The sequence below is a fragment of the Pithys albifrons genome, chromosome 15 (assembly GCF_047495875.1).
Source record: "Pithys albifrons albifrons isolate INPA30051 chromosome 15, PitAlb_v1, whole genome shotgun sequence".
NCBI classification, from domain to species: Eukaryota; Metazoa; Chordata; class Aves; order Passeriformes; family Thamnophilidae; genus Pithys; species Pithys albifrons.
This window is the reverse complement of record NC_092472.1, coordinates 17,741,435-17,768,821: the sequence shown is the minus strand read 5'-3', so window position 1 is coordinate 17,768,821 and position 27,387 is coordinate 17,741,435. Positions and strand designations below refer to the sequence as shown.

Below are 27,387 nucleotides of genomic sequence, written 5' to 3'. Positions count from 1 at the left end.
TGGCAGCAGGTCAGGGGGGATCCTGCCCCTCTGCCCAGCCCTGGGAGGCACATCTGCAGGGGTGGGTGCAGCTCTGGGGACAGGAGGGACATGGAGCTCCTGGAGAGGGTCCAGTGGAGGGCAATGATGGTGGAACTGGAGCATCTCCCGTGCAGGGATGGGCTGAGGGAGCTGGGGCTGTGCAGCCACCAGAGGAGGCTCTGAGAGGGGACCCCACTGATGTGTGTAAATATCTAAAGGGGATGGACCAGACTCTGCTCGGGGTTCCCAGCCATGGGACAAGAGGAATGAGCAGGAACTGATGCCCAGGAAGTACCACCTGGACATGAGGAAGAACTTCTTGGCTGTGCAATCACGGAATCCCAGACTATTCTGAGTTGGAAGGACCCACGAGGACCATCGAGTCCAACTCTTCAGTCAATGGCCCACACAGGGGATTGAACCCATGACCTTGGCATTGTTACAACCAAGTTTTAACCAACTGAATGACCCAGCACTGAACAGGCTGCCCAAAGAGAGTGTGGAGTCTCCTCTCGGGGGATATTCCAGACCCCTCTGGACACAACCCTGTGCCAGGAGCAGGAGGTGGCACCAGATGCCCCAGGTGGTCCCCCCCAGCCTGACCCACGCTGTGGGCTGTGAGGTGTGTTGTGTTGTGCTGTCACAGCACCCACTCCAGCTCTGCTGCTGAGCCCTCTGTGCCTCAGCTCTCCATGGCAAAGTGGCTTCTAAGTAGGGGAGAAAGTTGCCCAGTGACAGCCCTGTATCACACCTATGGAGGGTGAAGCCTCCAAACTGCTTCTCATGTGACTCTCTGATTGTGCCATCACCACATTTACCTCTTTCTCCCCCAGTCACTCCATCTCCAGTGCTGAGGACCACATTCATTGCACTAAAACCAACACTGCCTTCATTTTCCTTATTTTTTTTTTTAATTTATATTAATACTCTTTGGTTTAGAGGATCAGATAATGACAGAAGGTGCTCTGGAAAAACATCTGCACTTCCCAAATCCCCTTTCCCAGACCCAGGTTTCTGACTTGGCTCGTGCCCAGCGAGCTCTGACTGCAAATCAGGCTCAGCAAAGGGACTGGGGTTCGATCTCACCACGAGACAAACCCAGTGGAATCTGGGATCAGGCAGAGAGTTAAATTCCACACTTAATTATAGTTGTGGATGAATTTAATTCAAAATGATACTACTGATGAGCTCTGTACTTGATACAGCTCTGCAAAGGGGAAAATTCTGTCCTGGGGGGACTTGGAATTTTGCTGTTGAATTAGAAGTCTGGGAAAGTTAACCCAACACCAAGAGCCCACACCCCGGGCAGAGGCAGCCGGCTGTCACAGATAGCCCATAATCGCAGGATGCACCTCCCCCTGTGCCCTACATATGGCAGCAGGAGCCTCCCGTTATCTGCCGGGCCAGGCGGGGACAGCTCGATATCCTGCGGCTGAGTCAGAGGGAACGGCACAGAACCCCGGCCTTGGCTGAGCCTGCGAGGCAAAGAACGAGATTGTCCAAAAAAGGGGTGGCCCAGTTCAATTGTTCCGCACGTAGGTAACAGTTGTAATGCAAATAATCCCGGCCCCGAGCGCAGGGAATCACACCCTGTATCGGCCACCACCGAGCCTGAGCCTGAGCCTGAGCCTGAGCCTGAGTCTGAGCCTGAGTCTGAGCCTGAGCCTGAGTCTGAGCCTGAGCCTGAGCCTGAGCCTGAGCCTGAGCCTGAGCCTGAGCCTGAGCCTCCTACCGCCGACAGCGCAGAGCGGGAACGGGGGAGCTTAACAGAGCAAATACCTGAAAAGATCGGAGCAACTGAGCTTGGTTTAACGCTTAATCAGATCCAGAAGAGCTCTGACCTACATACTCGCAGCATCCCTGGGCTGCGCGGGGGAAGGGGCTTGGAATGCGCTGAGCGGGAGGAGCAGCCCCGGGACACAGCCCTGCTCAGTCCCTCCCTGGCTGTTCCTCTCCGGCAAAAATCGCCCCTCAGGACACCTCACGTTCCACTTCGACAGAGAAACTGCTCTCCTTTCTTGCTGCTGGTGCTGATTTAGAGACTATGGAGGTAACGCTGATTGCTTTTCAATACCAGAAGCATGAGATGTGGGAGTGTGAAAGTCTAATGACAATCAGGCTTGAAAGAGCTCAGCTTTGCTCCACTGACAAGTTGGGAAACTCCACAGCACTCAGCCTGGATTCCCTGAACCAGTGAGAGCAAGCCAGGTATGGCCACAGAATCTGACCAAAAACCTCATCCACATCTAGTGGAGAATGAGATTTGCTGCAAAAATCCTCCTTTTTTTCAGGAATACAAAAGATGAGGAACATTTTTTTAAAACAAGCAGCCACATCAAGTTTGAAAAGAACTGAAGTGGCTGGTTCAGTGTACAACAGAAAACATGAGAATTATCCATGTGAGAGAGAGGGCAGAGAGATCACTGAGCTCAAAGGCCTGTGCCACTGTTGTTTAAAGCAGTCTTGCACCACTGCAGTAGCAGAAGAGGAAAATTCTTGTTCTCAGCAGAAGTCTGAAGAGCTAATTATATAAGAAGCTAATTCTTGTATTTCCACATCATCAAAACTTGTATTGCAGCAGCATCCTTGAGAAGGTGCCACTTTTCATTCAAGATGTACCCCAGCAGCAACAGGAGGCAGTGGGTGGCAGAGCCCAGCACTTGGGGACAGTCCAGTTCACAGAATCAGAGAGTCATACAAAGCTTTGGGTTGGAAGGGACCATAAAGCCCATCCAGTGCCACCCCTGCCATGGGCAGGGACACCTCCCACCAGCCCAGGGTGCTCCAAGCCCTGTCCAACCTGGCCCTGGACACTCCCAGGGATGGGGCAGCCACAGCTCCTCTGGCCAACCTGTGCCAGGGGCTGCCCACCCTCACAGGGAAGAATTTCATCCCAAAATTCCACCCACCCCTGCCTTCTGTCAGTTTGAAGCCATCCCCTCTTGTCCCCAGTCCCTCTCCAGCTCTCCTGGAGCCCCTTCAGGCCCTGCCAGGGGCTCTCAGGGGTCCCTGGAGCCTTCTCTTCCCCAGGTGAGCCCCCCCAGCTCTCCCAGCCTGGCTCCTGCCCAGAGGGGCTCCAGCCCTGGGAGCATCTCCATGGTCTCCTCTGGACTCACTCCAGCAGCTCCATGTCCTGCTGTTGGGGGTCCCAGAGCTGGAGGCAGCACTGCAGGTGGGCTCTCAGCAGAGCAGAGCAGACAAAAATGGACTGACAAAACCCAATAACCAAATCCTGTCAAGCAGACACCAACTGGGGTTCTTTTCTTTATCAGCTTTTGTTTCTTCCTCTAACACCACTCACATCCCCCTTACATAACTGCAGGGATTCAAGAGTTTGAAAAACTACAGATGAAAGGGGGAAGGGGGAAAGACTAAAATAGAAACACCTACCTCAAACCTATTTGCAGCATCTACTTCCTAACCTCATCCTCTCTCCACCTCCACACAATTAAACAGTGATTTTTGTAGCAGCTGTGCCTTGGCATCCTCTGGAATCACCTGGATCGTTCCAGAGGAGCCAAGCCCGGACGCTTTGGCTGCCGGGGGTGAGGGTGCCCCACCTGCGGGCAGGTGAGGGGCAGTGAGTGTGTGACCCTGCCGGAGCAGAGCGGGTGCCCGGGCAGTGCCACACGGTGGCGCCGGGGCTCGACCGAGGGCGCTCAGCCCGGGCTGGTGCGCTCTGGGCATTCCCAGAGCGCCGGGACAGGCGCACAGTCGCTTAAGAACGACCTTAAGTGGTAACCCATAAAATTGTGAATATCCCTGGTACAAAGCACAGGCGGAAGGGCACGGGTTGGCCCCACAGGGCTGCCTGGCACTGTCTCCAACCCTGGGGCAGCTCAAAGTTCAAAAGGCAGATTCTGACGCCACAGATGATAACGAGATGTTGCTTTGAGGTTTCAAAGTCCATGGGAATAAATATAGAGCCTTTCAGAAGTCGAGCTAATTAAAAGCGTTTATAAAAGAGATTCCAGGGGGAAAGGGACAGTCCAGCAACATTCTGAGCCGGCTGAGCTGAGGCTGGATAAATTCATGAGCAGGCAGGCAGAGAATCCAATGCCAGCCCCTCTCTGTGTGTCCCAGGAGGCCGTGGCACTTCTCTCTCTCCAGCAGCAGCCGCCTGTGCTCCTCTCCCCGAGGACAAACGCGGCGCTGGAACAGCAGCAGAGCCGCCTGCAAAGTGGGTCAAGCATGGAATGAAACACCACGGGATCCTCCCAGACAGGGCTCCCCGGCCCCCCCTTTTCCTTATCCAACAGGAGAGGGATCAGCCGTCAGTGCCCACTCCTGCCCCGACTGCCCCGACAAAGGGATTTCCCAGCAAGGTTCATGGTTAGGCTGGGGGTGAGGGGTTGTTTTTTCCAGCTCCTGAAAAATAACGGCAGTTGGCAGCCAGGCTAAAGCCTTTCAGCCCAATCAATCACGCAATTAGCAGTGTAAACAGCACACTCCTCTTCGACAGTTCAGCGCGTTCGGGTTTAAATGTGTAATGCAGAAAATGGCTTATAGATTTAATGAAATAAAAACAAAACCAAAAACCAACCCCCCAGGCAGCTAAACTCCAAAAACCCAGATGGGGCTGGGGGAAATCTGAGCAGGAAGATGTTACACAAAGTCAACACAACCAAAGAGCAAAAGTTTAGTTTGATTTACACAACCTTGTGCAATGACAGGAGCTGCAAAATGGAGTTTTCTCCTCACAGTCACTCTCCTGCAAGTTTTCTTCCAGGATGCTCCATAACCACTCCCAGTACTATCAGCAACTGATGCTTTATACACCAGCAGAAAGCAGTTTAATCTCCATCCCAAAGCAGTTCTGTTCACCCGAGAGTAATTAAGAGATCAGTAGTTCAACTCATCTTAGAGAATAAAGCTTTTAAGCTGCAGCACAGGTTTTAAAAGGCTAAAACAGGCAGCGCTGCTTCATTTCCAACCAAAAGTGTTGTTTCAGCCCTTTTTTCCTGTCCACGTGCCAAAGCACTCTGGTCCCTTGCTCAAGAGAGCAGCCTGCCTTTATTCCCATCCAAAAGGAGCACAGCCAAGTGAATTAGAGCACCAAAATAACTTTTTGTAAAACCACAAAGGCTGACTCATGAACTGCTGACTCTGCAGGGCTTTGCTGGTGTGTTCACGGGTACTGAAAGATTTCTACACAGCCCAGTGTGATTTTTACTTGGCCCTTTACCTGTTCCCAACCTTCTCCTGGAACTTGCTCCAGTACTCCACGATGTGATTGCTGTAGCACACAGAAGGCACCCAATGCCTTCCACAGGCCTTCAAACATGTTTCCTTGCAGATATTTGGCCCCAAAATCCAGGCTCATGAAAACCATGCACGTGGTTACAGAAACACATGGAACACTAAAGAGCCATTTCTCTCATGTAAAATTTGCTTTATCCTACCCAAGGACCCCTAAAACACATCTCGAGTTTCCATTAGTGCTCAGCATCCAAACAGGCAGCCATGGAAGAGCCACAGGAGTGTGTGACTGCATAAGGAGGTGGTGAGTGGAGCCACACCTTCAACTCATTCACCTCGAGCAGTGTTTAATTTGAAATTCAAAGCTGTGATCACATTTGCCTGTTCTTACAGATCACTTTTCCTGAATGAACATTTATCCTTCAGCCCCCTCCTGAGGTCACAGCTCCTCCACAGCAGGAACTGCACTCCTGGATTACTCAGGAAAACAAAGGGGAGAGAGGGGAAAACAAAGGAATGTGTTCCTTGAAACTATGAAAAAAGGCCCAAAATGAACCCAGCATGTGTGTAACAAGCTTGATTTAGTCAGGAGGAAATCCTTTAAGATTCAGGCTGAATTTTTAAATTGTCAGACTTTGTCCCAGGCTCTTAACACACAATTACTTTATGAAAATGATTTTCAGTATTTCAGTTGATTATTATAAAACAAAGAAACTGCCCTCCCATGGAATATGGAAGCCTGGACTGGCAGGTATTGGCAGCTCTCAGCAGTTTTTCCTCTATTTCCAAATGGATTTCTGACAGTAACCAGACCAAGATACAGGCAGGTGGAATGTCACAGGTTCCATCAGTGGGATCTCCCCTCACCACCTTCTCCCAGGGCAGAATTTGTTCTGTACGATCCAGATATGTGGGGAAGGAAGAGGGAATGCATCCAGTATTTTCAGGCTATTATCAGACCTGAATCAGTAACACTGCCCAGGCACCAGAGCAGGGACACTGAGGGTGTGGAAGTGTCAGCAGCTGGAAACAATCGGATGTGAGCACGAGGTGAGGCACAGGCACAGGTCACCTCAGACAAACATCCCCCCACAGAGGCAGCTCAGTCAGACAGAGCAGGGTCTGTGGTGGCAGCAGCCAGCCCTGACCCCCAGGGATCTGTGCAGAGCAGGCCCTGAGCACAGGGAACAAAGCACAGGGGGGGAAGAGCCAGAAAAAAGGTGTAGAAAGAAGGTGATGGGGGAAAAAAACTTGGCAGATCCACACACTTCAAACTGTCTCATTTTTCCTTTCCAAAACAAACTTAGTGGAATGTTTTCCTGTGTAGGAGTGTAATTTTGTCTCTTTTGATTTAATGGCCCTGAGTTCAGGACAGGTCTCCACCAGTGCAGGTGCTCACTTCCATCTTATCCAGCCTTAAGCAAAACACAAAAGGGAAAACTCAAACCCCTCCCCTCTGTCCCCCAGGATTCTCCTGGCTCTATCCAGGTTCTGAGAAAGGAAAAGGAGAAAGCCTTTAAATTGGTTCATAGAAAAGTGTCATTTCATTCTCGACTGCCTTCTGACAAAATAGACCCCAACACTGGCCCTACCCCCCAAGAACTGGGTGTAACATTCCTGCTTAAACACTGAACTATCACAATATGGGATTTCAGCTACTCCTATTTTGTATTTCTTGGAGTCATCAGTCTGTGTAGTGACAGAGGAAACATCATCACTGATCTCCAAAACAAGGACAAACCCTAATTCTGCTCATTTCCCTGCAGCCAAATGTCCTCAGAGACTGAAGTGAAGGAAACTTTGCTCAGGTGAACTAATCAATCAGCTACCAATAAATAAACACCAGTTATTTATATTTGAAGTTTTCCTTCTCCTCTTGAATCTTCCAAAGATGCCTTTGGCTGGTTAGTGCTCCAACAGGGTAACCCCTTTTTGTTCAGTGTGGTTTTCTCAATGGAATCCTCACAGACCAGCACAGCATAACTGGGGGAAAGCACAAACACTGGAGTGACTCCAACATTGTCCATGGACTTTACTAACAAGCACTTGGATTTGTGTACAGAAACTGAAGCAAGGCAGGGACTCAGAGCAGATGAGTCACACCAATTAAAGCAACGAGGAAAACAGAAAACAGGGCAAAGTCATTCCTCTTGAAGGAATGGTGTCAGTGGAAGCACAAAGTCCCAGCTACACAAACACAGAGCAGTGACAGGAATGGAACGTGAACTGCTCTCTGCAGCAAAGGAGCATTTTTTGATAGTGATCAAAGCAAAAGCTCCCAATACACTAAAAAAAGCCACTTCAGATGCACTTATTTTTAGCATGCACTTCTTCCTGCAGATCAAACTACAGGAGACTGAGCTCCCCAGAAGCTGTTTGGAACCCAACCCCTGGGACAAGGCTGAAATTCTGTTGAAGAAAAGCAACCACAGGAGCCTTTCTGAAGGGGGATGAAGTAACACCGTGAAATGCAGCCCCTTTTGTGCAAGTTAAAGAATTAAATGGTCCTCCAGCTTTTCAGAAAAGCAAGAGAGCTCCACAAAGCATGTCTGAGACCAGGCCTGCAGGTGAGTTGGGAATCTGCAGTATTTCTGGGCATTCCCTTAGGAGCAAGCAGTGTAGCAAACAAACCTCATCTTGTTGCAGAATCTACACTGTGATAATTAAGAGTTCTCTGCAAAGCCAACAGCCCAGTACACCTTTCAGACATGCCCAAGAAGTTTCAAGCACAAGCCTTATGGCATAAAATTTGAATTTGTTTTGCACAAAATCATCAAATTGGATTCAAATTTTTAAACACATCAGTGGAAAGGAAATACCTAAACAGAAGTTAACACAAACCACATAGCACTGTTTTCAGAAGAGAAGCCTGGGCAATACACGTAGCACTAAACTTCAAGTTGTTTCCTTTAATATTTAGAAAACCGGTTTTATTCTTAGTTTTTCAGCAAAATGATTTTAAGTATTAGCACCTACATTGTAAATGACTCAAACTTGGATTTACACTTGGAAAAAAGCCACACAATCAGTTAAGTGATCCTGTATTCTTCCATTTCTGAGTATTTCAGTAGAGCACCAAGAGGGAAAGAGCAACATGTGAGTAACCTGTGAGCAGTTCTGGGAGACACAGGCCCAGGCACCAACCTGGGACAGGATTCAGAAGGTCAGACGTTTCCAGCACACTCCAGATCACCTCAGTTTGAGTTACTTAAGGTGGAAATCTCTATGCAACTTTATAAAGCCCATCCAGCTACATGTTAGTTTATTAAACCACAGTTGACCTGAGATGCAATTAGGATTTTGACATTTTTCCATACTTAGTTCACAAGTTTATTATGAAAAACACTGCAGCTCTGTCCTGCAGTAACATTGTTTTACAGAAAAAAACAGTTCTGTTCAAAGTAATTCACTATCCTTGGACAATTACAAGGGACAATATGGTAGGGCAGAGTGGAAAAGGGAACTGAGTGCAGACAAAAAAAAAATCAATACAATTAAATTAAACAGTATTCCCTGAAAATAAAACAAACAAACAGTTTCAGAACAAATATGAGGCCTTGGTACTTATTTTAAAAATGTTCTTTAAGCTTCAATGATTGTTTGCTGCTACCCTTATCTACAGTCATGCTGAATAAAGCTATAGCTAAATGGAAAGTTAAATGTATTCACGAGGTGTTAATGTCTACATCTTATTATTTGCAGTCTCTCAGAGAAAGCAAAAGTAACTACAAATAGCGCTATGCCAGAAACTGGTTTCTTGACCAACAATGTTGCTTCAGCATGCAATGAACTGGTTCATTCTAAAGTGGTCACAGTTGTTGACGACAAGAGGCTTTGTATTTGTATATGGCACGTCTTTTGGTCCATGTGAAAACAAAGTTTGAATGTTAAATATTTTCTGACACTTTGGAGTTACTGTTGCTCTTCCCATCTCCTTTAGGTCAACATATGGTTGATGGCAATACTGTACAGGTGTAAAATCTCTTTACAGGAAGTAGTCTGGGGTGCGGCGCGTCACGTGCGGTTCCCCTCGGCGCGGCGCGGGGTCGAACTGCAAACTGAGGACAGACAGAGTGAGACACTGGGGGGACAGCAGCTCCTTCTGACCCCCAGCAGCCCCAAGAGCACAGACAGAGTGAGACACTGGGGGAACAGCAGCTCCTTCTGCCCCCAACAGCCCCAAGAGCACAGACAGAGTGAGACACTGGGGGGACAGCAGCTGCTTCTGCCCCCCAGCAGCCCCAAGAGCACAGACAGAGTGAGACACTGGGGGGGACAGCAGCTCCTTCTGCCCCCCAGCAGCCCCAAGAGCACAGACAGAGTGAGACACGGGGGGGACAGCAGCTCCTTCTGCCCCCCAACAGCCCCAAGAGCACAGACAGAGACACTGGGGGGATAGCAGCTCCTTCTGCCCCCCAGCAGCCCAAAGAGCACAGACAGAGTGAGACACTGGGGGGACAGCAGCTCCTTCTGCCCCCAACAGCCCCAAGAGCACAGAATGAAACACTGGGGGGGACAGCAGCTCCTTCTGCCCCCCAGCAGCCCCAAGAGCACAGACAGAGTGAGACACTGGGGGGACAGCAGCACCTTCTGACCCCCAGCAGCCCAAAGAGCACAGAGTGAGACACTGGGGGGACAGCAGCTCCTTCTGCCCCCCAGCAGCCCCAAGAGCACAGACAGAGTGAGACACTGGGGGGAACAGCAGCTCCTTCTGCCCCCCAGCAGCCCTTCCACAACTGGTCTGCAAGTTTTATCAACCAACTGAACTCTTCTAGAGTAAGTGTTCCACCTCTTCCACCCCTTCTGTTAGTATGTGCTTGTATGGATGGCCAAACTTTGCAAACAAAGATTTGGGCAGGGCTCTCCCCACGTGGGTGTGTGCCCCATCCAGCCTGGATTTTGAGAAAGTTGAAGTCTCCAGTAATTGTCAAAGAGGTCAGTTTACACAAAGCATTTGCCTCATTTACTAGAGAAGCTGCTGCTGAGGTAGTTAATTAGAAACCTCATTTAAAGAGCTGATATCTCAACATCTGAAGAATTCCAAGATTCCAGAAGTCTCTTGCCCAGACCAACAGGAGGACATTCCCTCAGATGTGACAGATACTCCTGCTCTCAGAGCACAGACCTCCATGGTAATTCATTAAACTCCAACTAGTTATACAAAACAAAGATGGGGAGTCTCACTTTAATCTGACAGAGAAGATCTCGACAACTGTCCCAGATATTTGACTCCAAGACTTTAAACATGACTAACCCAGCAATGCCACTCACTCCACCTCCACAAAGGGAAGAAACCCTCATACCTTAACACAATAATTAAGTGGTGTCTTGCTACAACAACTATCTTAAAACGATGGGCAGCATAATCCTTATTTTTAAATATACTTACAAGGAGTATTTTAGAGTATCATCAAGTTCCATAATTGCAGCCTGGTTGCCACAACGGTAACAATAGTTTGGAGCACTGAAAATTGTTACTACATTCCGATCATGGCACCAGTTATACCCCTGGGGAGGAAGGAAAAAGGAATTAAGACAGCCAAGTTCACCCACTGTACCCTTTATAACCACCCTGTATAACTACTCATGGAATTTCTAATGTGCAAAGCCCTAAGTGGCATTTGTAGGGTCATTTTAAATAGGACTAAAGGTCATGTTTTTATTTCTCTTCTGCAAGAGAAAAAGGAATTTTGGCCTTCATAGGTTGCTTTTTACAAGTAAATATGAGCTAAACATTTAAAAAACCAAAAGCAAACAAAGCAGCAAGCATTTGGCAATGCATCAGAGTTAAAAAGTTAAAACAGCATGTCTGAAGTACACAATCTACTCTGAGCCTTCAGCTGTGACCACCAAAACCAGACCTCAGGCATGCATTTAAAATCTGAACTGCCAGGGGTAACTACAGACCAACAAGAAGAGCACCCATGCAAGGTAAAAAGAAAAACCACATCTTGTTTCAAGGAACACATTCAAGAACATTTTTATCTACACAGAAATGCAATACCACATCTAGTACTGAAGCCTGGTTTGGGACATTACTGTAGATTTAAAAAAGAAAAATAAGGCAAAATAAAGACTATTCCACTATCAAACTGAGAAACCCCTTTTAGCAGCACATCAATACTGTCCAGGGTGAGTTTCTGGGAGACTCAGCTGGACCATCAGGTGTCACAGCAGCATCTCCAACCCCAAGGGTGAATGAATGGCCCAGCACAGAACCCAAAGTTGAACACACAGCTGTCCTGCTCACCTCCATCACCAACTGATGAGCTCGTGACACCAACGTAAGGCCATTGGCATGGTTAAAGGTTTCTGAAATATCCTGTCCAAATGTGTAACCTGCACCTCGAGGAGAAATGCCCCAGCCACCACGATCGTCTGGATCTGACCATAGCAAGTCACACATTGGGCCCTGGGAGAGATGCAGAAGGTGTGTCAGAGGTGAAGTGCAGCACAACAAACAAAGCCACACAAAAGATGCACACACAGCACTCCCACTTAAGCTGCTGCAGCAACATTTTGAGAGTTAATACATTTTTTACTGCAGGCAGGAAGGTGCCCCTCACTTTTCCTTCAAACACCCTGAACAGGAAGACAGGCACTTTCATATTGCTGAGTTGATTTGAATTTCATTTTCAGCCTGTGAACTCAACCACCCAGTACATGCTGAATCATGAAACTCACTGGTTCAGAACATTATTGTTCAGTACCTCGTGGGGAACTTCCTGCAAGCGATCAAGTGCTCTGATGTGATCCAGTGTGTCTATCGATGGAGAGAGGCCGCCGTGTAGACAGAAAATCTGCAAGAGGGAAGACACACGAGGTTCATTTATTTATATTAACAGTGTTATTACAATGGTTTAGAGTAAGTGACTAAGAGAACATCAGCATGAGATGCCTTTAAAGCTGAGAGCTGGCAGAGCTCAGCGTTAGGAGCTCCCTTCACAACAACATTTCACTTTGCCAAGTGCCAACATACCTGGCCATCCACCAAGGCAGTTAGAGGCAGGTAATCAAACAGGTCTGTAAAGTATTTCCAAACGTTTGCATTTCCATATTTCCTTAGACATTCATCATAGAAGCCATACACTTGTGTGATTTGCCTGCTCTCGTGGTTCCCTCGGAGGATCGTGATACGCTCGCGGTATCGCACCTGAACAGAGACGTCACTTGAGAGGCAGCAAAAGGTGTGTCCTCCCCAAACCAGAACCTGCACCCCTTAATCCCCATCATACATCAATAGAGACATTCAGATGAAGCCCTTACTAAGATCAGGATTCCCTCAGAGCCTTTGAGGAAAAAAAGGAACGATCCTTAACTGCCAAATACTTTTGAGATTAATTACAAATTGTATTTACCAGAGCACTTAACTCCAACTGTGCATTAAGCTGATCCCTCCCTGCAAATTCTTAGATTTTTTTTCTTTCCCCTCTCTTTTCCTCCCTTTCCCTGGTGTTAGGAGGGAGGCTTTTCTCTCTGTGCTTGGGGGGGTTGGCAGTTGCTTATCTCAAACCAAGACAGCTACTTAGGTAAGTAAAATTACTCATTTATATAAAGCTCAGGCTTGCACCTGAACATTAATTTATTTTAAGAAGTGCCTTAGAAAAATAAGACAGCCAACCTGTCAGTTTGTGCTCCCCTAATTTCAGTACATTGAAAATCACAACAGATATTAAGTGTGTAATTATGTTTTATACAGAACTGCACAGCTGAGAGGAAAAGTTACCTTAAGAGCTACAAGCAATGTGACTGTTTCCACTGAGTAATAGCCTCTGTCAACATAGTCCCCCATAAACAAGTAGTTTGTGTCTGGTGATTTGCCTCCAATTCTGAACAGTTCCATGAGGTCGTGGAATTGCCCGTGGACATCTCCACAGACTGTGACTGGACATCGCACCTCCTGGACATTGGATTCTTTTGTCAGGATTTCTTTAGCCTACAAAACAAAAAACACATTGTGAGTTTGTGTATGAACAGTCATTTTATTCAAAGCTCAGTAACACTCACAGCTCTCTACTATCATAGAATGGATTGGGTTGGAAGAGATGTCCGAGATCATCAATCCAACCCTTGATCCAACCCTACTGTGATCACCAGCCCAGGGCACGGAGTGCCCTGGGCTGGTGATCACAGTGGGGTTGGATCAAGACATGGTGGATTCTCCCTCAGTTCCAGAAGAGACCTCTGAGATCATCAATCCAACCCTTGATCCATCTTTTCCATCAATCCAACCCTTGATCCAACCCCACTCCGTGCCCTGGGCTGGTGATCACAGTGGGGTTGGATCAAGACATGGTGGATTCTCCCTCAGTACCAGAAGAGACTTCTGAGATCATCAATCCAACCCTTGATCCATCTTTTCCATCAATCCAACCCTTGATCCAACCCCACTCCGTTCCCTGGGCTGGTGATCACAGTAGGGTTGGATCAAGACATGGTGGATTCTCCCTCAATACCAGAAGAGACCTCTGAGATCATCAATCCAACCCTTGATCCATCTTTTCCATCAATCCAACCCTTGATCCAACCCCACTCTGTGCCCTGCGCTGGTGATCACAGTAGGGTTGGATCAAGACACGGTGGATTCTCCCTCAGTACCAGAAGAGACCTCTGAGATCATCAATCCAACCCTTGATCCAACCCCACTCTGTGCCCTGGGCTGGTGATCACAGTAGGGTTGGATCAAGACACGGTGGATTCTCCCTCAGTACCAGAAGAGACCTCTGAGATCATCAATCCAACCCTTGATCCATCTTTTCCATCAATCCAACCCTTGATCCAACCCCACTCCGTTCCCTGGGGTGGTGATCACAGTAGGGTTGGATCAAGACGTGGTGGATTCTCCCTCAGTTCCAGAATTAATTTCCAGCATAAGTAACACTTCAGACTTCCTACAAAGATGGTTCTGTGAAGCATAGAACAATGACCATGACTGCTGGAACTTTAGAAGTTTGTAAGTATTTGGAAAAAAAAAAATCTAAAAATCCTGTCAATGTCTTATCCCCAACCCTCCAAAATCCCAAACTTAGACATGGCCAAAATATCTTGACATCCACCTGCACAGACACCTTCAGCTCACCCACAAGGCAGGGAGTCTGACATGAAGCAGAAGAAGAACAAGCATCCACTGGTACCCACAGTTAAAGAGCAGGTAATTAATTACCTGCAGAAGCTTTCTCAACAAGTTCTGTGTTTAAACACAGTAGCATCAAGTTCTGTCTTTATAAACCAAAGCTTGGAAACACTTTTGTCATCACCTTTTTTTCCCCACAAAATTTTGTACATAAAAATTGCAGGCAAAGGCAATTTGTGTGAAGAAGCGCAGGCTAAATATAGCACCAGAAAGGTAATTTTAAAATAGCACAAGACAGTTGTTACAGTTTGTTCTCAGAACAGTCGCCAGACACATGGCACAATAATTTTCTAAATCAAGAAGGTATTAGAAATATAAATAGTAGCAAGTTTACAAGTTACCATCCAGAAAGATTTCCCTGCCTTTCAGCAATCAATGACAAGAGAATATCTAAAAACTGTTCTATACCCCAAGGCACCTACAGGAGAGTGGCTGACACTCCCTCCCAAGGTGGCCTCACTGTCCCTTCACAGCATCCCACGGTCACCACTTCGAACAGAGCCAACACACCCTTTAATGATGGAGACTCATGGGATCAAACGTTTCACCCAACAGTGGCCAGAAGTGGCAGGATGCAGGTGGTGGTTCAGCACCAGCACAGGCTGAGACCACCCTGCAGTGTTTGCATCACACTTTCCACCCGTGCTGTGCCTGGAACTAAAGACAGGCCATGGTGCTAAAAGTGTAGATTTATTTTAAGATAGGCTGACTCCAGCTCATTTTAATGCAGTGACACTCACCGGATGTTTTGAAGGTGTTTAACAGCCTTAGTCTCTCCTAATACACTCTCACATTCAGAAGCATTAGCCGGGTAATTCTCCTTTGGACAGAGAATGTTACAGGTGCTTGTAAGAAAACACATCCTTAATTAGAATGCTTCTACCACCGTCTTTTCTTAACACACTGCACAAAGAATGCAGCGTCCATTTTTCATCAAAGGAGTGCAGAGTTTGTGCCGACTGGGAGGAGAATGGCAGGAGTTCTCAGCCAAGGAGCTGCTGCTTCCTTGGTTTCTGAAATATTAAATCACTCACACACCCACGTGACCAAACACGTAGAGACATCAGACAGCTACTCTGATGGAAGGAGACTGTTCCAGGTCAACTTGCAAAACAGCAATCTCTTTAAACTCTGCAATGGAGAAATGCTGGTGCAGGGATTCCAACACCTCCATGTCCCAAAACCAGCTCCATGTAAGACTGAGTTATGGACTGCTTTGTCCATTTACAGTCCTATGTCCCACAGAATTGAGAGTGACACATCCTAAGGTGGTTAAGCACTCTGCAAAACAGCTCCAGCAGGGCTGAATGTGGAAAAATCATAGAATCATGGAATGGGTTGGGTTGGAAAAGACATCTGAGATCAACAATCCAACCCTTGATCCAACCCTACTGTGATCACCAGCCCAGGGCACTCCGTGCCCTGGGCTGGTGATCACAGTGGGGTTGGATCAAGACGTGGTGGATTCTCACTCAGTGCCACATCCAGTCTCCTCTTAAACACCCCCAAGGACAGAGAATCCACCCATTCCAATGCCTGAGCACTCTCTCTGCAAAGAATTTCTTTCTGATCTCCAACTTCAATTTCCCCTGGCAGAGCTCGAGCCCATCGTGCCCCCTTGTCCTATTGCTGAGTGCCTGGGAGAAGAGACCAACCCCCACCTGGGTAGAACTTCCCTTCAGGTGTCTGACCTGTGATGGTTTTCTACAACTTGAAGATTAATGAACTTTAGCACAAACTTGTTCCCAACAGCCTCCTACATTGCAGTTTTAATACCCTGCCTCCAAATCAATCCTACTGTTTTTTCAGCATTACTCTCAGATTTCAGAATCGAGTGCAAACAGATAAAGAATAAGGTTGAAAAGAACACGTTACTTCATGTTGATAAATGTTAATTTTACATCCAAGCACCAATAAAGTCTAACACAGGAAGAACACAGTTGCACAAGGAGAGCATAAGAACAACCCAGTGCAATGCTTAAACAGCCTGGCTGAGGGGAAAAGTCACGTATTTTATGTAGAACAATCTCAAAGTTCAAACAATAAGTAGGTATCAAACACACTTCAGGTTAGTCACAGTGACTGGAATTCACTCTGACTTGATCTTGGCTTACTCAGCCATTTTGCTGTAAAGATAAACACAAGATGAATAAAACCAATATTGGTTGAAACACACAAGAAAACAAGGAATTTTCAGTTTATTGTAAAGCAAGTAGCACTGCATGAAAACACAACTTGGTATCTTAGACTCAAACTGTTCCTGTGCTGCTGCTCAGCACCCAAAGGGGCCAGAGGAACAGAACCACACATTCCTGGGGCCCTGTTTGCAAAGCACTGCTCTAAAACACAAAGATCAGCTACATTGTTCCAAGTCAATGCAAGATCTGAGTTTATAGACAGCATAGGTAAGAATTTAGAAATAAAAGTTTGACTATTCAAGGTATTACCATATGATTTTCAGATCCTGTTCCCTGCATGTATTTTTACTCCTTATGCCACAAATCAGGGCTCAGAGTCAAGTCCAACCCTTGATCCAACCCCACTGTGATCACCAGCCCAGGGCACAGAGTGCCCTGGGCTGGTGATCACAGTGGGGTTGGATCAAGACGTTGTGGATCAAGACGTTGTGGATCAAGACGTTGTGGATCAAGACGTTGTGGATCAAGACGTTGTGGATCAAGACGTGGTGGATTCTCACTCAGTGCCACATCCATAGAATCAACACAATCATTATTTTGATTACACAACTTTAATTACTCCCAAGTCATGGCAACGTGTCACTCCTGGCAGAGCAGAACTCACACCTGCAAACCCACCAAGCTGTCCAGTCAAGCGTGTGAGGAGGAGCAGCCAAGAAAACAGGGATTTGTAGTCACCATAAACACATTCTGATGGATCGAAGCCTCAGCCACACCCCTAATTTCCTGTCGTCAAGGTGCACAGGATGTGACTAAAGGCACAACGATCGGCTAATTGGGATGAATGCTGGTTTTATCTGGCCAAACACCAGCACCTGGAAGAGATTCCAGTTCCAAGCAAAGTCATCATTACAGTCAGCAAGTTGTTCTGCAGAGTCAAGGCTTTTCAATTCAAAGATTTCCCACCACCACCACCCCTCACCTGGGGAAGAAAGAGAACACACCCCAACAAAAAATAGGCTCGTTTTTAAAACTACAGGTATTTTCATTCACTGTCTGACCTTTCAAACAAAACCAGATAAATGAAGCCTCCAATATCACCCTTCTGTGAAGAAGGGAAGGCACAGTCACATCACACACGACACAAATGGCAAACTGATTTATGCTGGACTTGACAATCCACTAAGGAGTTCAATGTGAATGTGTAAGGAGGAACAAAATTAAAATACAAAGCTCTCCACTGACATTTAATTATTTAGTATTCCAAAGTAAGTAAAACCAGGATTTCCATCCACAGCGAAGTCACAGCAGCAAAATACTCCTTTGCCAGGACTGAAACAGAAGATGACAGATCTGCTTTCCCTCTGGTTTGACTGGCACCCAAACCTTCAGTTCCAGTCTCCTCTGCTGGGTTAGAAGGACCAGTTTAAACACAAGATGTGAGCCAGCCAAAGGAGCAATCCCAGTGGCAGTTTTGCATCTGAGACTTAGACAACCACCTTCCCTCATCTGCTGTCAGTGCCAGAAGGTCTACAGGAAAGCCTGCAGAGCAGTGACTTCAGCCAAACAACCCTCTCTTCATTTGTATCCCAAAGTAACGACTGACACCACCTGCAGCCCTGACAGTGCCCTCAACACTTCACCCAGAAAACCAGGAGCAGTCTCACAAACTCAGCACAACCAGTGCAATGTTCTCCCCCTCAAAGGCAGATACAGGAGAAGGAAAGGGGAACTGCTTTTTAACAATTAGTAGTTGACAGGACCAGATGGAAAACAGGGATAGGAAGGTGCTCCTCTGAAAGAATTCAATGCCATTATTTTGCTTCATATAAAAGATCTTAGTGTCTTTAATATTAAATTTTTTTAAAAGTCTAGAAAAATCTGTTTTTAAACATAGGAGGCCAGATAGCTCAGGGAATCCAGATGCCTCCCTCCCCTCATGGGATTTCAGGAAGCACAGCAAGTGCAGCAGTGCAGAGGCTGACCACGTACAGAGCCTGTTTTCAGTCCCATCCAGAGAACAAGTTCATTTTGATGAACAAGTTCATTTTGAATCATTCCAGTTGTTTAAAAAAGAAATAGGCTCAAGCTATTCCCAAAATAGCTCAATCCAGCTTCATGAAAGAGGCTCAAAAAGGTTTCCAACCCTTTTGCTCCACTAACTCCAACCCCAGCTTGGCAGTGTCACACCACAGGTAGGTAAGGAAGCAGTTGGAAGAGGGGCAGGCTGGTGTGTCCAGGGACTCCAGAGCCAACCAGCAGGCAGGAAACACCCACTGGGAGGTACTGCCAAAATGCCCGGAAGAAATATTGGAGACCTGAGAAACTGAGCTCCAGCATCCATTCCTCAGCCAGGAATCAACTGAACATACCACCTAAAGAAAAGGAACCACGGGCAACAACCAAATCACCAAACACAGGTGTGGTGGGAGGGTCCCTGAGCAAGGGTGACAATCCAGTCAGGGCTCCTCTGACCCCCCTTGCACAGCCCTTTGTGCGGGGCCTCCTGAACTGCCAGACACAGCTGGGCAGTTGGGTTATTGCACTGGGCACACAGGGGAGTACTGGAGATGGCTCAGCAGGGGTCACAGGGCAGCGCTGCCATTGCCGCGGGGGTCACAGGGCAGCGCTGCGGGGGTCACAGAGCAGCACTGCCATTGCTGCGGGGGTCACAGAGCAACACTGCCGGCGCTGCGGGGGTCACAGGGCGGCCCTGCCGGCGCTGCGGGGGTCACAGGGCGGCCCTGCCGGCGCTGCGGGGGTCACAGGGCGGCCCTGCCGGCGCTGCGGGGGTCACAGGGCGGCCCTGCCGGCGCTGCGGGGGTCACAGGGCGGCCCTGCCGGCGCTGCGGGGGTCACAGGGCGGCCCTGCCGGCGCTGCGGGGGTCACAGGGCGGCCCTGCCGGCGCTGCGGGGGTCACAGGGCGGCCCTGCCGGCGCTGCGGGGGTCACAGGGCGGCCCTGCCGGCGCTGCGGGGGTCACAGGGCGGCCCTGCCGGCGCTGCGGGGGTCACAGGGCGGCCCTGCCGGCGCTGCGGGGGTCACAGGGCGGCCCTGCCGGCGCTGCGGGGGTCACAGGGCGGCCCTGCCGGCGCTGCGGGGGTCACAGGGCGGCGCTGCGGGGGTCACTCGCAGGCAGCGCTGCAGGGGTCACTCACCAGCACTGCCAGCACTGCAGGGGTCACAGGGCAGCACTGCGGGGGTCACTCGCAGGCAGCGCTGCCAGCGCTGCAGGGGTCACAGGGCAGCGCTGCCATCACACTGGGCAGGCAGCAGCCCCAGCACAGGCAGAGTTGGGAGAAGACACTGTCACAGCCCCATCCGTGTCAGCCTTAAACTGGCAGAACTCAAGCAGGAACTTGCTCTGACTGAGGAGGGCTCACTGCTGTCAGCTTTAGCTACCCCCAAAACAGTTACCCAAATATCTGGCACTCCTATTTGATCACAACTGATGTTGTAGTTACAAACCAAAACCAAACACCTCACTGCCAGCACAACTCCATTTTTACGGAATTTACTAGAACTGAAAAAAAAACCCAGAAAGCTGCTGATGCTACAATCACTGGCACATACAACACTGAACTCTCACACACACATCAAGATGTTGGGAATATAATCAGGACTAAGTGAGAAGGCAGCCAAGTCTGACACTTTAAATGCCTTCTGTGTAAAGAAAGAATTTTCATTTTGTATTATCAACCATCACAAAACAAAACAAAAAAAAAAAGAAAAACCAACAAACCAGAACACCAGGAGTAAAAGAATGGAGGTTTTTTTGTTTGGTGGAAATAATAATTCGTTCCAAAATAATCTAAACCACAGTTATTACAACGTTACAAGAGGCTTTGTACACTACATTTGTGATTCTTCAGAAGGCACAACTACATGGCCCCATCAATGACTGGATCCCTGGTATGTTCAATAAAGCAGTGAGGGAGCCCAAAGCACTCTCTGCCCCCCAGAGCCCCTGAAACAGCCACAGAGGGGCCCTCGGGCCACGGGCAGGGAAGGGTGAGGGGTTCCCTTGCTGGAGGGATCAGAAGTCAGAGCAGGAGCAGGGCAGAACTGCAGTGCTGTGCCAGGGCAGGAGGGAGGGACACAGACCCTGCCCAGCACACAGGGCTCCCACCATGGGCAATTCTGCTGGGGCTGGAGGGAGGGACAGACCCTGCCCAGCACACAGGGCTCCCACCATGGGCAATTCTGCTGGGCAGGAGGGAGGGACACAGACCCTGCCCAGCACACAGGGCTCCCACCATGGGCAATTCTGCTGGGGCAGGAGGGAGGGACACAGACCCTGCCCAGCACACAGGGCTCCCACCATGGGCAATTCTGCTGGGGCTGGAGGGAGGGACAGACCCTGCCCAGCACACAGGGCTCCCACCATGGGCAATTCTGCTGGGCTGGAGGGAGGGACACAGACCCTGCCCAGCACACAGGGCTCCCACCATGGGGAATTCTGCTGGGCAGGAGGGACACAGACCCTGCCCAGCACACAGGGCTCCCACCATGGGCAATTCTGCTGGGGCTGGAGGGAGGGACAGACCCTGCCCAGCACACAGGGCTCCCACCATGGGCAATTCTGCTGGGGCTGGAGGGAGGGACAGACCCTGCCCAGCACACAGGGCTCCCACCATGGGGAATTCTGCTGGGGCTGGAGGGAGGGACAGACCCTGCCCAGCACACAGGGCTCCCACCATGGGCAATTCTGCTGGGCTGGAGGGAGGACACAGACCCTGCCCAGCACACAGGGCTCCCACCATGGGCAATTCTGCTGGGCAGGAGGGAGGGACACAGACCCTGCCCAGCACACAGGGCTCCCACCATGGGCAATTCTGCTGGGGCAGGAGGGAGGGACACAGACCCTGCCCAGCACACAGGGCTCCCACCATGGGGAATTCTGCTGGGCAGGAGGGAGGGACACAGACCCTGCCCAGCACACAGGGCTCCCACCATGGGCAATTCTGCTGGGGCAGGTTTTTGGCTGATTTACAGCAAGTTCAGACAGGAAAAACAATTGTCACAGTCACCTTAGTCTGAAGAATAGTTATACATGATGCATATGGGAAGCCAGCTAATGGGAAAGCCCTTGCAAATGCATCTGGAGACAGTTTAAAACACTCATTTCTGGCCAAAAATAATCAGCTAAGAAAGGTGACTCCCAAACAGTGGAGGAGGCAGAAGGGAACATGTGCCTGTCTGAAAAAGAAGTTGGGCAGACAACTCAGCTTAAACCACAGGAGTGAGATCCCTAAAACATTCCAGCCCTGTGCCCCAGAGAATCATAGAATGGATTGGGTTGGAAAAGACCTCCAAGATCAGCAAGTCCAACCCTTGATCCAACCCCCACTGTGATCACCAGCCCAGGGCACAGAGTGCCCTGGGCTGGTGATCACAGTGGGGTTGGATCAAGACGTGGTGATGTGGTGACAAATTAGCACTGGTGACAAATCAAAAAGCAAATGTAACCAAGATCATTGTTACAGATCAACCACTGCAGGAGACAAAGCCTGAGTCAGTGTTTCTTGAATGCCTTTACCAGTATTGGCCCTTCACTTAGGTTAAAACATTTGGCTGCAGCTCTGTCCATTCAGAGGTGCTTTACCAGTAATTCAGGAGCCCTGAACACTGCACAGTGTCTGACCAAACTGCCTTCTCTCTCTGAACACTCTGCTGTGCTCAAACCCACTTAATCACAAACTAACAATTCCAGGGGAGACTCTGCCCCCACCTGCACCAGATCCTTCTGCAAAGGTAACTCTGTACACAAACTCAGCTCATTCCTTTGTGCATTTTCAGACTGCCATCCCACCTTCCCGAGCAATGTGCCACACCCCCACCTCCTGTCACAAAGGCCATTTATACACCAGTGATGAGACAAGATTATTTCCCTCTACCCTCACAATGTATGGAAAAGAAACCCCAAACAAGCATCCTTTCATTCAAAACAGCCAGTGGAAAAACCCTCACCTGGCAATGAAGGACTTCCCTTCTCCTCTGTCAATAAACAGCTCAGGTTAGCAGGACAAACAGTGCTGACACATAAAGGGCATATTTTGACCCTTTCCTCAGAACTGGCACTGAAATGCTGAACCAAAGTGCTCACAGTCGGTCCCCCCAGTGATGTAACATTCAGCACACAGCATGGATTAAGCCTGGCATAATTTAGCTGTCACTCAGAGGCTGATATTATTTCAAATCACCTATGAAAGAATTATGCATTATTCATGATTACAAATCACTCCTAGATTTCTAAGACATTTCTGCCCAGTTCCCACACCCCCATCACCCAGGTAACCGTGTAAGATGCACCAAGACAATCACTGGGATGGCCAGACTTTATTGTCATGTCCACAAAATGCTGTTATGCTCTTCAGGTATCAATACTGAAATACAAGAAAGCCCTCAGGCTTATCCTCATTACACAGACTGCACACAGGAAACCCCAGCAGATCAAGAAATACCAGTCAGGGAGATCATCCCACCACACGGTGTTAGAGGGAAAAGCCCTTGCAAAGATTTTTTTTGTGTGTTTATTTTAACCAGCTTTAGCTACAATGAAACGTGGTGAATAACAAGTTTACAACTACAATCATAGAATGGATTGGGTTGGAAGAGACCTCTGAGATCAGCAAACCAACACTTGATCCAACCCTACTGTGATCACCAGCCCAGGGCACAGAGTGCCCTGGGCTGGTGATCACAGTGGGGTTGGATCAAGACATGGTTGGATCAAGACATGGTGGATTCTCACTCAGTGCCACATCCAGTCTCCTCTTGAACACCTGCAGAGCTCGAGCCTGTGCCCCCTTGTCCTATTGCTGAGTGCCTGGGAGAAGAAACCAACCCCCACCTGGCCAGAACTTCCCTTCAGGTAGGGAAGGACTCAGTAGGGTCTTTATCTGTCCTGTGAAACAGTAGCTGTATTTGACACTGCCCTTAAAACATTAAGCTGTGCATGGAAAAAAAACACCTTTTTGTGTGATTACATCCATGGAATTACTTAATTAGTACAAAAGTAGCATAATTTAGAGAGGTTTGTGAGAGTCAGACAGGGAAACACATGGAGCAGTTGCTGTCCCTCAGCAGGAAGGGGCAGGACTGAGCTCAGGACTCAGCTCAGCTTCCCACCTGAGGGAGACACAACACGATGGAAAACCCACACACCAAGGGCCTTTTCCCATCCCCTGCATCAGCAGCCATGGAGAAACGAACTGCTCTGAGCAGAGAGCCCCAGCAAATCCATCTGTGCTTACCAGCAACAAAGCACCTTTCTGTGCCATCCCCAGCCCTGTGGCTGTCCGTGCACAGTGCTGAGCCCACACCCAGCACACACAGGGAGTTCCACCCCCAGCTCACTGTCACACTTCCCACAGAACTCCTGCCCTTGATCTGGGGCTGTTCACAGACACCCAACCTCAGGAAACGTCAAGGCTGCTGCTAAATGGTGTATTTCAGGTAAATTTCTCTCACACCTTCTCCTGGCCTCTCATGTCAACACACAGCAGTTGGACACACAACTTTTCCTCCTTTGCTCCCTCACTGTAGCATTACCTTGGTGATGAGCATTACACATTTATCCATAAATACAGCTCATTTCCATCCTTCACTGGGAAAAAATGAAATCTTGTGCCACAGTGCTGACTGGGACTACTGTATCTCCATCAGGAATCTCTAATGGTGTGCCTGCTCCTCACTGAGCCCAAACCCCCAGGAAATGAAAGCTTTTTGTGTATCCATCAGGCTCATTCATTCACATTCCCATCCAGCCCCACAAAACACACCCACTCCTGTGGGGCTCAGACACTTCACCCATCAGTTTATAAACCATGGCAAGTGAAATATTTGCCTCTCAAACAAAGCAACAGAAGGAAGAAGAAGCTGGACCACTGTCATTGGAGATGCACATGGAAATAGCCAAGAGGTGACATCGCTTCTTGCTCGCAACACGGTTTAAAATACACAGCCTGGATCAAACGGAAACAATGTTGAGTTCTGGGATACAAGTGAACTAAAATCTGTGCTGGGGAGAGAACCCATCTGGCCAAGAGCACTGCAAGTGCTTTATTAGGTTCATAGACAGTCCTCTGGAAACAATCTGCTTCCAAAACAACACGGTTATTAAGTTACATCCAGAATTAGAAACAAACTGGAAAATGCAGATGGATACTACCAGAACAAAATTTTCCAGAAGGGGATCCATCCTGGGCAGGCTTTACAACCTTTCTAAGCTACAAATGCCTGAACCAACACAGTGCCCTGTAACACCCGAGCCTCAACACTAACAATCCATCACCATAAAATATAGAGAATCATGGAATGGATTGGGTTGGAAAAGGCCTCCGAGATCATCAAGTCCAACCCTTGATCCAACCAATGAAACGTGGTGAAGAACAAGTTTAAACATACAATCATAGAATTATAGAATGGATTGGGTTGGAAGAGATCTCTGAGATCAGCAAACCAACACTTGATCCAACCCTACTGTGATCACCAGCCCAGGGCACAGAGTGCCCTGGGCTGGTGATCACAGTGGGGTTGGATCAAGACATGTTGGATTCTCTGTCCCTGGAGGTGTTTAAGAGGAGACTCAGAGCCACATCCAGTTCCTTCTCCAGCCTCGTTGCTCTTCTCTTCTCAGTTGGATTGGAAGAGATCTCTGAGATCAGCAAACCAACCCTTGATCCAACCCTACTGTGATCACCAGCCCAGGGCACTCTGTGCCCTGGGCTGGTGATCACAGTGGGGTTGGATCAAGACATGGTAGATTCTCACTCAGTGCCACATCCATAGAAACACAGAATCAGAAAAGACCTCCGAGATCATCAAGTCCAACCCTTGGTCCAACTCCAGTCCCTTTACCAGATCATGGCACTCAGTGCCATAGCCAAGCTCACCTGAAAAAGCTCCAGGGATGGGGAATCCACCCCCTCTCTGGGCAGCCCATTCCAATCCCTGAGCACTCTCTCTGCAAAGAATTTCTTTCTGATCTCCAACTTCAATTTCCCCTGGCAGCGCTTGAGCCCATCGTGCCCCCTTGTCCTATTGCTGAGTGCCTGGGAGAAGAGACCAACCCCCGACTGGCCAGAACTTCCCTTCAGCTTATACGAAATCTCGAGTGTTTACCCTGTGAATGTCATGAAATCCAGAGCCTTATTCAGAGAAACCAAACCCCCCGAAGCCAATTCCCATTGAAGGGAATCGGTGCTTATTCATACCGCGAAAAACACAAAAATAACAGATCAAAGCAGCAGCTCTCTGAGGCAGCACCCCCGGGCGATGGGCACACGGTGGTACCCGCACTGTATGCCCGGACGGTTCGGGGCCTGCCCGGAGCCCCCCGGGGGTCTCTGGGGGTCCCCGCCAGGCCCGGCGCGGCCGCGGCGCCATTTTGGGAGGCGCAGCGCGGGCGGGCCCGGCTGGGAGCGCGGAGGGGCCCCGGCTCGCCCGGCCCCGCTGCAGCCCCTCTCACCTTCTCGCAGAGGCTCTTCACCTGCCCCTCGGACAGCTGCTTGCACTCGTTCAGCTGCTCCACCCACTGGTCGAGCTCCTTCGTGAAGACCTTCTCCTCCATCCCGCTCTCCCCCTCCTCCTCCTCTCCTTCTCCTCCTCCTCCTCCCTCCCGCTCCTCCTCGTGCTCCCCGGGTGCAGCTGCTGGCGCCGCTCCGCTCCGCGGGCCCTGCGATGGGCGCTGCCCCAGCGGCGGCGGCCGCGACGCGTCCGGGCAGGGCGGGCAGGGACGGGCCGGGCTGCGGCAGCGCCGACGGGGCTGCTCCTGTAATGGCCGCCGCCGCTGACGTCACCGCGGCCCCGCTGCGCCTGCGCGCCCGGGGCGGGGCCGGGACTGGGGGGGGACACCGGGCCGTGTCCCCGTGCCGGGGCTTGTCCCCGTCCGAGTCCCTGTCCCCGTGCCGGTCCTGCTCCTTGTCCCCATCCGAGTCCCTGTCCCGGTACTTGTCCCCATCCGAGTCCCTGTCCCCGTGCCAGTCCTGCTCCTTGTCCCCACCCTCCGTGTCCCCGTCCCGGTACTTGTCCCCATCCGAGTCCCTGTCCCCGTGCCGGGGTTTGTCCCCATCCGAGTCCTTGTCCCCGTGCCAGTCCTGCTCCTTGTCCCCATCCGAGTCCCTGTCCCCGTGCCAGTCCTGCTCCTTGTCCCTACCCTCCGTGTCCCCATCCCCGTACTTGTCCCCGTCCGAGTCCCTGTCCCCGTGCTATTCCTGCTCCTTGTCCCCACCCTCCGTGTCCCCGTCCCGGTACTTGTCCCCGTCCGAGTCCCTGTCCCCGTGCCGGTCCTGCTCCTTGTCCCCACCCTCCGTGTCCCCGTCCCGGTACTTGTCCCCGTCCGAGTCCCTGTCCCCGTGCCGGTCCTGCTCCTTGTCCCCAACCTCCGTGTCCCCGTCCCGGTTCTTGTCCCCGACTCGGTCCTTGTCCCCATCACGGTCTGTGTCCCCATCGCGGTCCTTGTCCCCATCCCGGTCCGTTCCCCGCCCCAGTCCTTGTTCCCATCTCGGTCCTTGTCCCTATCCCAGTTCCCATCCCGGTCCTTGTTCCAATCTCGGTCCTTGTCCCTATCCCAGTTCCCATCCCGGTCCATGTTCCCATCCCGGTCCTTGTCCCCATCTCGGGCCTGGTCCCCGTGCCGGTGTTTGTTCTCATCCTGGTGCCCATCCCGGTCCCCATCCTGGTCCCCATCCCCATCCCCGTTCCCATCCCGTCTCCATTCCTACCCGTCCCCATCCCGGTGCCCATCCCATCCCCATCCCGTCTCCATTCCCACCTGTCCCCATCCCGGTGCCCATCCCGTCCCCATCCCGTCCCCATCCCGTCCCCATCCTGTCTCCATTCCCACCCGTCCCCATCCCGTCCCCATCCTGTCCCCATCCCGTCTCCATTCCC

General features: G+C 49.9%; 1 protein-coding gene across 1 annotated transcript; it reads right to left on the bottom strand.

Moving 5' to 3' along the window:
• Nucleotides 1-8,465: 8,465 nt before the first annotated feature.
• Nucleotides 8,466-26,078, bottom strand: PPP2CA (protein phosphatase 2 catalytic subunit alpha). Its single transcript, XM_071570138.1, has 7 exons — nt 25,964-26,078; nt 12,947-13,156; nt 12,200-12,373; nt 11,931-12,020; nt 11,471-11,632; nt 10,610-10,728; nt 8,466-9,278 (listed from the first exon to the last, which is right to left on the bottom strand). Exons 1-7 carry the CDS (start codon nt 26,063-26,065, stop codon nt 9,206-9,208), a joined length of 930 nt encoding a protein of 309 aa, XP_071426239.1. The 5' UTR covers nt 26,066-26,078; the 3' UTR covers nt 8,466-9,205.
• Between the last annotated feature and the right edge of the window lie 1,309 nt (nt 26,079-27,387).

Excerpts from the sequence above, each read along its gene's own strand:
- PPP2CA (XM_071570138.1), bottom strand. The coding sequence starts at position 26,065 with ATGGAGGAGAAGGTCTTCACGAAGGAGCTCGACCAGTGGGTGGAGCAG. Across the intron at positions 12,374-12,946 it reads CATTGCTTGTAGCTCTTAAG|GTGCGATACCGCGAGCGTAT; the intron begins GTAACTTTTCCT and ends GTCTCTGTTCAG. Across the intron at positions 11,633-11,930 it reads TGCAGGAAGTTCCCCACGAG|GGCCCAATGTGTGACTTGCT; the intron begins GTACTGAACAAT and ends CATCTCTCCCAG.